At 40.8% G+C, this 13,675-nt stretch overlaps 2 protein-coding genes across 3 annotated transcripts; one reads left to right on the top strand and one right to left on the bottom strand.

The window, feature by feature from the left end:
* The first annotated feature begins 2,964 nt into the window (after positions 1 to 2,964).
* Positions 2,965 to 5,373, top strand: timm13 (translocase of inner mitochondrial membrane 13 homolog (yeast)). Its single transcript, XM_067596923.1, has 3 exons — positions 2,965 to 3,213; positions 3,599 to 3,667; positions 4,035 to 5,373. The coding sequence occupies exons 1-3, from the start codon at positions 3,094 to 3,096 to the stop codon at positions 4,131 to 4,133; spliced, it is 288 nt and encodes a 95-aa protein (XP_067453024.1). The 5' UTR covers positions 2,965 to 3,093; the 3' UTR covers positions 4,134 to 5,373.
* tmprss9 (transmembrane serine protease 9) lies at positions 5,233 to 13,631 on the bottom strand. 2 transcript variants are annotated; one of them, XM_067596916.1, is made up of 16 exons: positions 13,483 to 13,631; positions 12,020 to 12,246; positions 11,712 to 11,839; positions 11,563 to 11,630; positions 11,297 to 11,472; positions 11,101 to 11,145; positions 10,733 to 10,846; positions 10,476 to 10,641; positions 10,024 to 10,298; positions 9,277 to 9,419; positions 8,509 to 8,794; positions 8,285 to 8,398; positions 8,041 to 8,209; positions 7,584 to 7,849; positions 6,797 to 6,933; positions 5,233 to 6,149 (listed from the first exon to the last, which is right to left on the bottom strand). In XM_067596916.1, exons 2-16 carry the CDS (start codon positions 12,162 to 12,164, stop codon positions 5,988 to 5,990), a joined length of 2,394 nt encoding a protein of 797 aa, XP_067453017.1. In that variant the 5' UTR covers positions 12,165 to 12,246; positions 13,483 to 13,631; the 3' UTR covers positions 5,233 to 5,987. The 2 variants fall into 2 exon arrangements, with proteins under 2 accessions (XP_067453017.1, XP_067453016.1); XM_067596915.1 differs by lacking the exon at positions 13,483 to 13,631 and adding an exon at positions 13,058 to 13,457.
* Positions 13,632 to 13,675: the final 44 nt, after the last annotated feature.

The raw sequence follows: 13,675 nt of genomic DNA, 5'->3' as shown, positions 1-13,675 counted from the left end.
GAAAGTAGAATTTAAAGAAGTAGAGACTCAAGAAATAAATGTCTTCTCTGTGAAAGATACAGCAAAGAGTTCTTTGTTGAGACATGTCCCAACATGTCAACATGTCTTGCAGGGATAATTAATAACATTAATGATGGCTGTATTCCATTTAGATGTGCCAATTGCACAAAACCAGTTTCTGGTAATGTCTGTGCAGGCTGCTTTTTGGGGTACTAGGACACTTAAATGGAGGAGAGCAATGGTTAATGTTATTGGTTGCACCTGTGCTTTTCCTGCTGTGACAAGTCAAAGTGTCTCTGTTGTTAAAAAGCAAACAAGAAAGAATTGTAGTCAGAAAAGTCACAGATCTACTTATATAATTTAATGGATCACAGATATTTGTAATGTTGTACGTCTCATTTTTATTCAAACAATAGAGACTCTGAGGACATTTGGGGGTGGCAGGGTTTGATGGGGTCATGAACAGCTGCTTTTGAAGATTAAAAGGTGCTGCTGTGTGTGTGTTTGAGAGCAAAAGAGACAGTCAGGCTTCCTTTTTATCTACTATTTGCTCTTTTTTTCTTAAAAGAGATTTAAATCTGAGAGCTTCTTATATCTCAAGTTATCAAATGTCTTTTCTTACACTTGAACTAACCACTCAACTCAACCAACCTCCAAATTTGACACCGATAAACACACTCATGGGTAATTCACCTTCTCGTAACCATTGTTGCCGGTGCTCATTTAAGCCTCCCATGAAGCTGATGGGGCCAAATGCTTTCATACACACAAGTGTGCCTAAAGGAGATTAAGAATTTAAGAAGATTAGATTAATGAACTCATGATTGTAATCTAGGGTTAATTCATTTTACTGCACTTTAACCCAACCCCTCCCCTCCCTCCTTTCAAGCCCTGTGGCTTGAAGCCAAACTGGTCAAAGGACTTATGTGTATGTGTGTGTGTTTGCATGTGAGTGGGTGCGAGCATTGTGTAACCGGTCATTAATTACTCTTAGGCCGGCACGCCACTAATCAGACCCCCCACAATTATTCCTCAGTGCCCCCCTGCATCGCAACAAGCCACTCACAGTGTCTGTTTAGATGACGGTAACCGTCACTCCATTGTTGCCTGCAGACTCACTGTACCACATATTTTTTTTACTCAAGGCAGGTGGTCTTCTCAGTGAGGTCATCCTATCTGAAACATAAGGAGAGGGGTCCTCAGAGGGGGTCATCCTCATGCCTCCTCATGGCCTCATGACTAAAAACAATGCAGAGGTTCTTATGTCTTTCTATTTCTGTAGTCAACTCCTGCTCTTCCTGTTATGTTAGTTTGAGGTAAATGTTTTATTTATTTACCCTTTCACCCAGAGCTAGTAGACAAGTTTAGTCTCTACTGAAATTTTAACTAATTCATCCATTTAAACAGAGCAATCGTACAATAACAAACTTGGAATGACTGACTATGTAAGTATACATTTAAAATGAATTAAAGAAAATATGTCATATTTTAAATTATGTACTGTCTCTGCATGTATTATTTAATTTATCTTCAAATCTTCAAATTCTCCTGCCATGGAGAATCAGAATATAATACATGCTTGCTGCGGATTTATTTGTTAATTTTATTATAACAAAAATTCAGCCAAAATAAACAAGACACAAAAAGATGGGTCAAAAACATAAAAATTTGAAAGGCTAACCTCTGGCTGTAAAGAATGTATTAGAGGTAACTTATCACAAATGCAATTAGCTTGCTCAATTCCTAGAGACTCAATCTTAATCTGTAATCCTAATCTCTCTTTTTTAAAAAAAATATAATTTGTATATTGTATTTTATTACTGTACTTGGAGTATTCATACTGTCAGTGTTGTTCTGTGGTTGTTCTGTTTTCCACTTTTGTGGACAATCAAGTCTATTCTATTCTATTGGAAGACAGAAAACAAACAAAATAGTCTATCCAGTAATTTCACTAAAATAATACAATCTAATTTTAAAGGGTAATTGAATAATAAGTGCTGGACATAACCAAATGCTATTGTTGCTACAATGAAATGACTGAATATGCTATAGACTACTTGTTGAAACTGTTAATGGAAGATGGATGAATGATGGATGGATGATCATATGTAGTGAAAATATACTTTCATCATTTGTTATATGTATCTGTTGGTTGCACATTTCAAGAAAAGTCTCCATTAGAAAACTTGATAGAGTGATTAAGTAGAGCATATCGCCACCTTGTGGCAAAACGTGTACACGCAGGTTTTTGTAAAGGAGGGTGTGTGTGTGTGTGTGTTTGTGTGTGCTGACCATAAATGCTGACAAGCCATATATGTCTCTTAAAGTCCCCTTCCACTCAAATATCTGTTTCTCTTCACGTTCCTACAGTTGGAGGGTTGAGCTTCACTGTGCAGAATGATGTATGTGCAGAGTTTGACCCATGAAGTCTGTTTCCACATTCATCTACTGAAAGTGGAAATTTTCTCTGTACTCATTGGAAATCAGATTTTTAGGGGTGGGCCTACAAGCAAGATGTGTGACATCACAACTAGTTTGGAGCCAATCCTGGTCCAATATTCAGCTTGGAAACCTGAGGCCTCTAGTGCACATACACTGAGAATGGACATCACAGTGAAATATGAGACCTCTTGGGTCCAGCAGTTAAACTTTACAAATGAACAAAATTAACATATTCATAGTTTCTGGAATTGTTAATGAGGAGATGCCGTTTTCAGGATTTTAACATTTTAGTATTTTTTTGTGGAAAAAGCATATCAGACAAACATTATTGTTCCAAGAAGAGTATTTTTATATGTATCAATATATGTCTGGAGGGGATCTTTAAGTATTATAAACACATGAGTTCAAAAAATATATATCCCAGAAAGTGTTTTTGGCTGTAGTATATTGACTGCACTGTATCCACTCACCAAAAAAACTACATTTCCCATGTCGGGATCCTGCATACGGAAATGACGTATGCACCCTTCCGCCGCTCTCAAGGGCACAGACCACTAACGTAACGTTAGCTAAAGCTAGCAGCGGCGCACCACACGTGTGTTTACAGAGGATCGTCTAATCTTAAGAGTTTAGTTAACGACTCCGGTAGAAATGGACGGATTTGGTTCTGACTTCTCAGCAGGAGGATCGGGAGGCAAAATGGACACCGGCACGATTATGGAGCAGGTCAAGGTCCAGATCGCGGTAGCTAACGCTCAGGAGCTGCTGCAGGTAAATCAATGGACACGGCTGCTAAACTAGCAGCACTAACCTGACACTCAGCCCATGTAAGAGTTAACTGGAGTGGCGTTTATTAGGGATGATATGACCTTTGTTAATCCTGTCATAGCGTTACACGCAGATATGGTTATTGATTTGTTCTCACATTTATGAAACGTGACTTATACAAACACAACATTAGTCACTGAAGTGCTGTTGATACTAAACCTTGACTTTTCAAACAGCTGCAACTTGGTGTTTTGAGTTTTTCTTACTCGCAAATTGTCATATAAATGTGCACACGGTGATGTTGTGAACTTGTGGTTGTAACTAGAAATTAGCTGTCAGTTATAAGTTAGTTATACTGAATATAATAATCTCTCCATTCATGTTCCAGAGGATGACAGATAAATGCTTCAAGAAGTGCATAGGTAAACCTGGAAGCACGCTGGACAACTCAGAGCAGGTATGTGTTGGGCCGTAGAAAATGACAAGTTTGCTTTCAGATGCAAAATTTACAGCAGAAACAATTAGTCCGCCTTAATGACTGCTTATATGTTTGTCATTTTTAAGCAAAAATTACAATAATCCACTAGTTACAGTATCTACCAAATGTTAGGCTTTGCTGTTTTTCTTAGTAAACTGAACATATTTGGGGTTTGGACTATTGTTCAGACTAAACAAAGCAATATGAATATTTCAACTTTTGTTATGGGCATTTTGCATGAATTTTAAGGTATTTTGTAGAGCAAATAATGAATGGCAGCACTGAAAAAGACACTTTTACTCAGTTTCAGGGTTAAAACTTCACCTCACTGCTTTTATCCACACAGAAATGCATTGCCATGTGTATGGACCGGTATATGGATGCCTGGAACACTGTTTCCCGAACATACAACTCTAGACTACAGAGAGAAAGAGCTCGCATGTGAGCATCGGTCTCTTCGCCCTTTCCCTCCTCGGGCCACCGCTTACCCACAGAGGAGCACAGTGCACCACCAGAGGTCATGAGGTGTGCACGGGTGTGTCACGGCAGCAGCACACCATCAACTTTTGTCATTTTACCTCACAGACAGGCTAGCAGAGCCTGTGGACTCTAGCCATAACAGTGTCTCTGTGTGGACGTTTTCTTTTTGCTCTGAGGAAAAGTTCAGTAACAAAGATTAACTATTTGTGTTTTTATGGTATATATATATATAATTAATCTTCTGGTTAACCATTAAACATGCCATGATAAAAGCTGCGGGATGGACCTGCATGTAGGTCAGGAGAATTGGAAACTCTAAATTGCTTAATGGAGTGAATGAAAGTGTGACTGTGTTTGCGTGTGTGTGTTAGCCCTGTGATTGACAAATTGTTCTGGCTGTATCCCAATATTTGATATAGTCAATGGGGCTGTCATTGATTAGTCAACAGCAGAACTATGGCCTTTGTTGTTTGGAGTAATTATAAGAGTTTATTAATGTGACTTCAATAGAAACACTGTATTTAACCTGACATCTTCCTGCCAACAGACTAAGCTTTAGTCTGTATAATTAGGACACATGATACTGATAAGGGTTAATGGGACTTGAGTCTCTCAGTTACTAAAATTGCTCCTTAAAATACTGTGTCAGCAGTGTTCTCATTCTTTCCTAATGTGTACATACAGAATATTTGTGCCTACCAAACATGCAGCACAACCGGAGCCCTGAAGGGGAAACGCAACACAGCTTTCCTTAACACGCCGTGTGAGGTGAACCTGCTCTGTAGACCTACTTAAAACCAACAGAAAGAATTGAGGAGCAACTTTGTGTTTTCACAACCGTGAACCTGACATTCACAAGCCTCCAAACAGTCCTATATCAAAGTACGCCTGGAGAACAAAACTGTTTTGTCTGACCTGTTTTCTAGTTGTCACACTATCTGCCGCCCTCCACAGTAGTGGGCTTGTTTCAGCAGGGTCTGCCATGCTGTAGATGTGGTATTGAATCTTTCTCAGCTTTGTGTGTGCGGTTTGTCAGATGTCTGGGAACCAAATTTCTTTTTAAAAAAAAAAAAAATCTTGCTGAGGTTTTGTGGGGAAGTACAAGCCAAATAAGCCTGCGAACATTATTTGCAGTTTGATTGGAGGTGTGCATGTGAGCAAGTGAAATGGTTTTCCTGAAAAATAAATAAATCATGTCAATCAGTTTTTTCCTCTTGTGTTGGTTTTAAATTTCTCATCAAAAAGAGTGAAAATTTGTCAATGAAGCAACCTGTTGTGTTGCCTTCATGGAACTCAGGCAAAAGGTGAATTCCTTTATATATTTTCTCCAGAAAATCCTCCTTTCAGTGACCATTACTACATTGCACCCTAGTCTTACTATTTTTCTAAAACACAAAAACAGACAAGGAAATGTGCCCATAAATGAACCACATATATTCAGAACCCCACACAAAATGACAAAAAATACACTGCACCATGTATGTTTACCAGTCAGGAAAATAAATAACTGAAATAAATACTTTCAATCATGCATTTGCTTGCGAAATGTCCACTCGCCAAAGATCAGAATTCTCCATATTTCTTCAGCACATGTTGAAAGAGGATGGTCCCAGTTGAGATGATTGCACAGTATTACAAACAGCACCCGTGACCCAATAGGTCACACAGGTCAATACAACAGTAAGTGTGAGTGTATTGACTGTGTTAGCATGACTTCAGTCCTTGTAAAGTATAATTTTGTGGAGAAAAGGAAAATCCGCTGTCCATTTGGTGTATCATCTCTCTGGGCACAGCTGCTTTTTTTGCTTCTTATCAAACTTCAGAAAGGCAGGTATGTAGATATCCATTTCCTTACAGATGTCACTCGAGTGTAAACCCCTGGAAAACCTATTCGCCCGCATCCATGTCCCCAGCTGGTCACTCCAGCAATAAACCATTGGCCAGAGAGCTGGCGACAGGTCAGTGGCCCTCCAGAGTCTCCCTGAATGATGGAGAAGAGAGGCAAGAAACACCAACAGATCTGCAGTTATTATTTTGCTAAAGGTAATAATTTCTTCTATGTTCTTAAGTGGGTACAAAGAGAATGTCACTTGGATAGCTGCTGAGATGCCAGGTGCTTTGACCGAGACAGGAATGCATGTGGGTTTCCTTACATAAGAAGATTACAGAGAGGGAGCAGGTGAGAAGGGGAGCTCTGTATTTTTAGGAAAGAAACTCCACTCTTTCCCATTAGAGAGATTTGCATCTCTCACATACAGTAAGTGTAATAATGTTTTTGAATTAGCAACACTTGTTTTCTCCGTCATGTTAGCATTATAATTGTAATACCCAAAGTATTCTTAAACCACAATTTATTTGTATGCTTTTACTTTTTCAGAGACAAGTCCTAGAATTCTCTAAGGAGGAAAAGGGCAACACTTACTTTGCTCTGACCTGGTTAACCAGCCACTGTAAAAAGAATTATCAAAGCCATGGCCCTATTTCCCAGAGTCTTTGAGCACTTGTTTAATCTCGGCCCACAATCTTACTGCTCAGACGCTGCCAAGACTGTACCACCCAGATGTCTGGCCCATTCCCAGGCTTTTAAAAAAGTTTTTGTGTCACACAGTATACTGTACTACATCTTACCAAACAAGTGTCTCTGCCTCCCTCCATGTATCCAGCACACATCATGTTAGGACTCAGTATGTCTCCATATGACTGCTGGCAGTCTGCCTGGTCGATGATGTTCACTGCAGCTTTCTGCAGCAGGTTGGTCAATGAACCTATGGGAAGGAGAATGACATCTATATTAGTGGCTTATGCATTTTCACTAAGATAAAGCCTGATTACAAAACTGTTTCTGTTACATTTTTAACATTGTCATTTTTAACTACTCTGAGCACTAAAAACCTAATTTCATTCATCTCCATCCTGCTGGTCAAGCAGTAGAAGTTTCAGTGGGAAGATAATTCAGAAGAGAGTGAAACTATCTGCATGGCTGCAGAGTTAAATGAGAAAATATCATATGTACTGTAATCTAAGTGCCCATTCATAGTTCATGTAATATTCATTCATAAGAGGATAAGTGGATGGCCTTACAGCCCAGGGATAATTTGCTGAGCGCAAGAACTCTTGTAAATGTAAAATAAGAAGGATTCTTTAAAGTTAAGTCTGTTTTCCTGTTTTTATTGTAATAATAATGTTGGAACTTTTGCTCCACTGATGTTTTCTTGCCTCTACCCATATTTCTCAACCAAGACGCTCCTCATAATTTCTTTTTTTTTTTTTTTTTTTGCGTGACCATAGAATTCCATATGGAGGATGATTTCTAAATGGTCAGTTTGTTTTAACATGTTAATATCATTAATGCACTTGTGCAATGCTTTCTGGAAAATTATATATCATCAGTGTGAAGCAACACTACATTTCTCACCTCCTTCCCTCATGGATCCCCAGCCTGTGATGTAGCACTCTGCATTCTTCAGGAAGCGGTGCACTGGTGAGGGGAGACAGACAGACTGGATGGTGTAGGACGTCGGGGCTGGGACTGCTAGCTCCAGCAGAGCCACATCATGGTCCATGCTGGTGCCATTAAAAGCTGGGTGGATGATGACCCTCTGGATGGGTATGACCAGTGCTCCTACCCCTGAGCGCAGCACAGATCCCAGGCTCACAGCCCAGTTAGTAGGGCTCGAGTCACTGTGGGTGTAGGTTATAACAGGGTCAGGACCACTCTGGATCTAATAGAAGAGTTATTGAGTATATAACTGTGTGTGCTAGTGGTGTGATTTTTAATTTTGCTGCTGTGCTAAATCACATAGCCTCTGGTTGTGTGAAGTGACTCCATGTTTTAAAAAGTAACTCTTAAAATTTAGCTAATACAGAGGAACCTTTTGAAGCAGTGTGCTGCACTCAGCAACCATTTGCTGTGAATGAGTGTGGCGCCACAACGGTGAAGTCTCTGGTACTGGAGACTGCCAATCCAAGGCCACTCCCCCCTACGAGCTGTTACTCCACCCACAATCCTCTGGGAACCCAACGCAGGGCGCACACCGCAGTCTGAAATAAAAACACATGTCAGAAACATTTCTTTTAAAGCAAGTCACGTTCTCTGCTTTACGCATATAAACTAACCACAGTTTCTTTCGTCAGCCTGGTTGGGGCAGTCAGGGACTCCATCACACTCTGGATTGACCTTGCCGATGCAGGAAGAGGCACTACACTGGAAGTTCCCACTGCAGTTCAAGACTAAAAGACATGATGAAGAGAGGAGCATGGGTATTAGGCTACTAACTGGTGAATGAGCAACTCATTTATAAATTATTTTAGCAGTGAAGTTGCTTTCATTAGGACAATACCAGGAAGTGTTGGTGCAGGCGACACATCCATGGCTATTGTCCTGGGTGCCGGTGGGTTATTAAAGGTCTCTCCTGGAACAGTACCTGGCACAGTAGGAACATACTGGGAGTAATCGTGGACCAAGCTGGGATCTGTGTGGCTTAGAATCCAGTTGCGGAGCCTGGTGATCCGAGAATAAACCCCAGGCCTGTTGATCTGGGCGCAGCCCACACCCCAGCTCACCACTCCAGCCAGGAAGAACCTCCCCGGGGCCCCCTCACACACCAGAGGCCCTCCAGAATCACCCTGCAAGAAAAACACAACACCTCTGATTATCTGTACTCAGGGCAGTGCTGTTGTTCTGCAGAAAGCTTGTGTCATTTTGCTGATTTTCAACTCTGTGTGTCAGTTTAGAAAATGAATTGACGTGTCTATGATGGTCAAACTGAAAACAAATGGGACAAAGCTTCAAGTTCCCACATATGATATAATATTCACTAGGGAGCAATGCCTTGTTTTCCTCTTGTCATATTAACAGCACACATCATCATGTTAAGCTGGACTGAAAATAACAGCAACAGCCTACAGGCCTCTATTTTTAGGGTGGGACCAGTTTTATCACACAGTTTCAACACCAAGTATAGTTTCAAAATAGCAAAAGAAAACCAGATCATCATTGTACGTACACAAACTTTGCCCCAAGTCAAGAATCTATTGTAAGAAGATGTAAGTTGATAGCTCATACTATTGTAGCTACATTATGTGAACCACATAAAAACAGCACTGACCTGACAAGAGTCCACCTTGCCCTGCAGGAATCCAGCACACATCATGTTTTGAGAAACTGCTCCTCTGTACACAGACGATTTATTGCAAACCTTGGAGTCAATGATTTTCACCACCGCCTTCTGCAGTGTGGGAGGCACTTCAGCTGAATGACAGAAGAGCACAAGACAACTGAATTATTCATTATTGATCATGTTTGAGCTTGAAGTCCAGCTGCACAGCAGTAGAAATTTTTAATATGATATTATAATTATATACAGTATACACACAAAAGCTATTTCATGTACTTTTCAATGACAAGGGACAACAGCTTTCAAGAACATTAGGGTGTACTGTAAGTCTAGAATAACTGCATATAGAGCTGGATAATACAATTCTGAAATATGAGAGAGGATGTTATGTAGGACTTTAGCTGTCATGATGTAGCTTAAATATGTGTCTAAAAGCCTGCATTACTGTTAATGGATACAATTTTCCCATACGACTGACTGTTGTAGCTGAGCCATGAAATAAACATCGAATGCCTTAATTATCCTGTTTGTTCCTTGTCTCTGCACTATGAATGATTTATTTTTCATTATTATCTTATGGGAAAATATCATCTAAAAACTTCAACAGACAATGTTGGCACTCAATTGACATCATAGTGGGTCAAGAAAAAAAAAGGATGAGAACTCTGTAAATGAGCTCCTTTTCAGTCTAAATCCCTCATCTGTTGTTCTGAGGTGAATTCCTGCAGGCAGACTCACAATTAAACATGTTTAGTGCGCCCCACCCCGACACCACACAGCTGTGGCCGGGAGCAAAGACGTGAGATGTGGAGGGCAGGCACACAGGCTGGATGTAAGGGCTGAAGGTGAGAGGGGTCTCCAGCTCCAGTACAGTCACATCATTGTCGGTGGTCATGGGGTTATAGTCTGGAGACACAACCAGCGACTTGATGTTAATCGTTTTGGACTCTGACTCCTCGCCGCTCACCAGGCTGGCCCCTACAAGGGCCGTCCACTCTTTGGGGTCGTCATCCCTAAAAACAGAGAGGTAGACAAATCGTGGTTTCAATTTATTATATGTAATTCCATGAATTTCACAATTTAGTGTCTAATGAAATCGTCCTTAAACTTCTGATTACTAATGTAGCAGGTTGTTAGTAATCACCACTTAGGAAATACAACTTGCTCACTGGTTGACAATTGCGACATACCTCTCAAAGCAGTGTGCTGCGCTGACCAGCCACCGTTCGCTGATGATGGAGGCTCCACAAGTGTGGCGTCCATGGTGCCTCAGACTGACCTGCCATGGCAGCTCCCCTTGCCGAGCATCTTCACCACCCACAACCCGACTCCCCATGGCAGGACGTGTACCGCAGACTGAGAGGGAGAGTGTGATGAGTGGATAACATGGAGGGTGGGAGAGAAAGAGGGATTTAGGTAATAATTTATAGTTTGAAGAGTCACTCACCGCAACGAGCTTCATCAGATCCATCTGCGCAGTCTGGTATGAAGTCACACCCTGGATTTAATTTGGTGACGCATTCTCCATTGTCACAAGTGAAGGTGTTGTCAGGACATCTGGCTGGAGAGTCCAGATGTTAAATGGAGATGAGAGTTAGAGAAAGGATGATGTAAACAAGTCATAAATAACTCAGAGAAATAAACAAAGAATTAGAACAACCTTTTGAAAGGAAACTTAAGATATGTATTAAACAATATATAGGTAATATTCCTTTAAGATGTAATTGTTTAAGGTGTTTAGGTGCAAGAAGGATGGCTGTGCTTATTAAATATTTTCAAATACCATTGGATGTGGGTCAAAAAACATACACTCACCTATCATATCATCTCCAATCGCATAAAATGACTTCCCGCTGGCCCCTGGGAATAGAGAGAAAGCATTATTAGATCCTGTGAAGACTGTTGCAGCTTTGAGACAATGCACTGCTGTGGCCTATTTTCATAACTCACACTACACACATCCACTTGTAAGGCCACAGACAGTCAACTGATGACAGTATTGTTTTACTACCCAGTAAGATGATAGCGCTGATCTGTCCAAACTCAGGCACCTCTAGTGGTTTCCCGTGCATGACTGAACTGAGCCCTGCTCTCAGCAAGTCCTGAACAAAGTTGTCTGAATACTGCTGGACCCTGGAGACCCTGAAGACCAGTCTGAATGTCGCCATCACGTCACCATTAATGTTACTGGAAAAAACAGGGGAAAAAACACAATGTGGTTGTTTCAAAGACCTCAGATGTGATTTTTTTTAAATTTGTGGTTCAACTCTCACTCACCCATAGGCAACAATACTACAGTCAATGTAGTGATGTGATACTGATGAGGCAGTGAAGACGTTTTTAATCTGTAAGAAAGTGAAAATGAACAATTTAGCACATTTTAAAGGAAATATTAAGCTCTCATCACAGTGACTGTCAGGACCAACCTTTGATTTTAAAACTGAAGACAGTACTATGGAGAAGCCAGAGTTCTCATCCTGCAGAACAGGGTCATACTTCAGACCCTTCAGCTCCACTGTCTCCATGAAATAATGCTGCTCCTGCACCAGGTATGCTGGCAGCGACAGAGGAGAAATAACACAGATGGCAACAAAAATGGATCAACTTAAGAAACTGTTAAGTGGCCTAAAGAGCTTAGAACATGTTACTTTGTGCTTTTATGGTACGTTAAATATCTCAAATTATTGTTATGTGATTGTGTTGTGAATGTGACATTAACTGTCTGCAAACCCACCAATAAGCAGGCCTACAAAGACTCCTATAACAAGGAAGAAGAGGAGGAAAGCCACGAGGGTACTCCTGTAGCAGGCAGGGTTGGAGGGAGCAGAAGAAGGTCCTGGAGAGGACCACGACCCTCCTCCATCCTTCTTCACCTCCATGTTGGATTCACAGCACCAACCTCACAACTCACATTCCACTGTCTCCAGTATCATATTGCCCAATAGACAAAATTATCCAAGCCTGGGAAAAAATACAATAGCAGTTGTTCTGTAATTCACCGTATTCAGTATGACCTAAAATGTTTGATGACACACTGGGATATAATATGAGATGTAGATGGTGACACCTTATAAATAAGAATATGTTTATGACATTGATATAAATATATCACAAAATGGAATATTTATGTCAAATCACATTTACAGTATGTGTTCATTTGCATGGCCTTATGCCAGACAAGTGTTTACACATGTAAACCAAAACCTTAGATAGCTATTTTTTTTAAAAAATGTAAATTTGACCAACAGAAATATGTGAAATGATTACACTATGTTCCTATCATCAGGTAGGAATCCACTGAAAGTCAATAATATTTAATAATTATTTTTCCCCAGTCCTTGTTATAGGTAGTATAAACTCCATTTGACGATTCACACACATAACCCTGCATAAATTCATGATACAATATTCACCAATGATGGGTATTCAATAGGATAAGAAGGTTATAAAATGTTCCAAACCAATGGAAGGTAGCCTGCTGTTGTTTTGAGGAATATTAACTCGTCAAGTCTACATAAAAACATCAAGCTCCTGGATCGTGCAGGCGTGCTTAAAGCCATGTTACTTCGTGATCACAAATCAGATGTGGAATAAGGTCACAGCACAAAACAAGAAAACTTTCCAAAAGTTTTACAGATAACAAGAATTAATTGAATTAATAGACTCGATGAGAATTTTCCCCGCAGCAGCCATTTACGCACCGTGACTCCAGGTGCACCTGTGCGGAGCATTAAACAATACAGGCTTTATGTTCTGAGGTAAACTCACTCACCTCTTTCTTCTCTCATTCCCCTGAACACTGACATTTACGATATCCTGCCGCTCTTAGTGCATGACTTGACGCGCACAAGAATACATACATGGATTGAAGACAAGGGACAAGACCGAGAGGTCCGCTATTTGTTCCACCTGCCAAAGGGGCGTGCCGCCTCCGTCCCGCGAAAGTAACTCCCCTTTTCAGTTTACTTTAGGAAGTCGACTCGGCCTCAGAAATCCCCTTCCGACCCTCCTCCCTTCGGTCTTGATCCCTCTGAGCGCAAAAAAACGCTTTTAGGTTACGCCTCGATATGCACAAGCGTTTCTGCTGTCACCTCAGAGCTTCCATTATATCCAGGTAAACATCCGGTGCTCCTTGACGCAACTCACATTAAAGCAAATTTAGTAACGCTGGAAAAAACAGGGAATAAAAAAATCTACCTGCTCTTCAGTGCAGCCCAGTACTCCCTCAAGTTGCTGCCCGTCTGTGCTCCACTGACACAGTGACTGAGCAGCAGAGGAGGGGCGAGGACTCCTGGAAATTTATTTTACTTTTGGCTGCAAGTTCCGGACTCACACCTGGCAAACCTTTTAACCTCCAATCAGTTCAGTTCAGGTGCCTTTACTGTGAATT

Source organism: Thunnus thynnus, chromosome 8 (genome assembly GCF_963924715.1).
Source record: "Thunnus thynnus chromosome 8, fThuThy2.1, whole genome shotgun sequence".
NCBI classification, from domain to species: Eukaryota; Metazoa; Chordata; class Actinopteri; order Scombriformes; family Scombridae; genus Thunnus; species Thunnus thynnus.
Note: the sequence above shows the minus strand (reverse complement) of the source record. Positions and strands in the feature narration are given on the sequence as shown.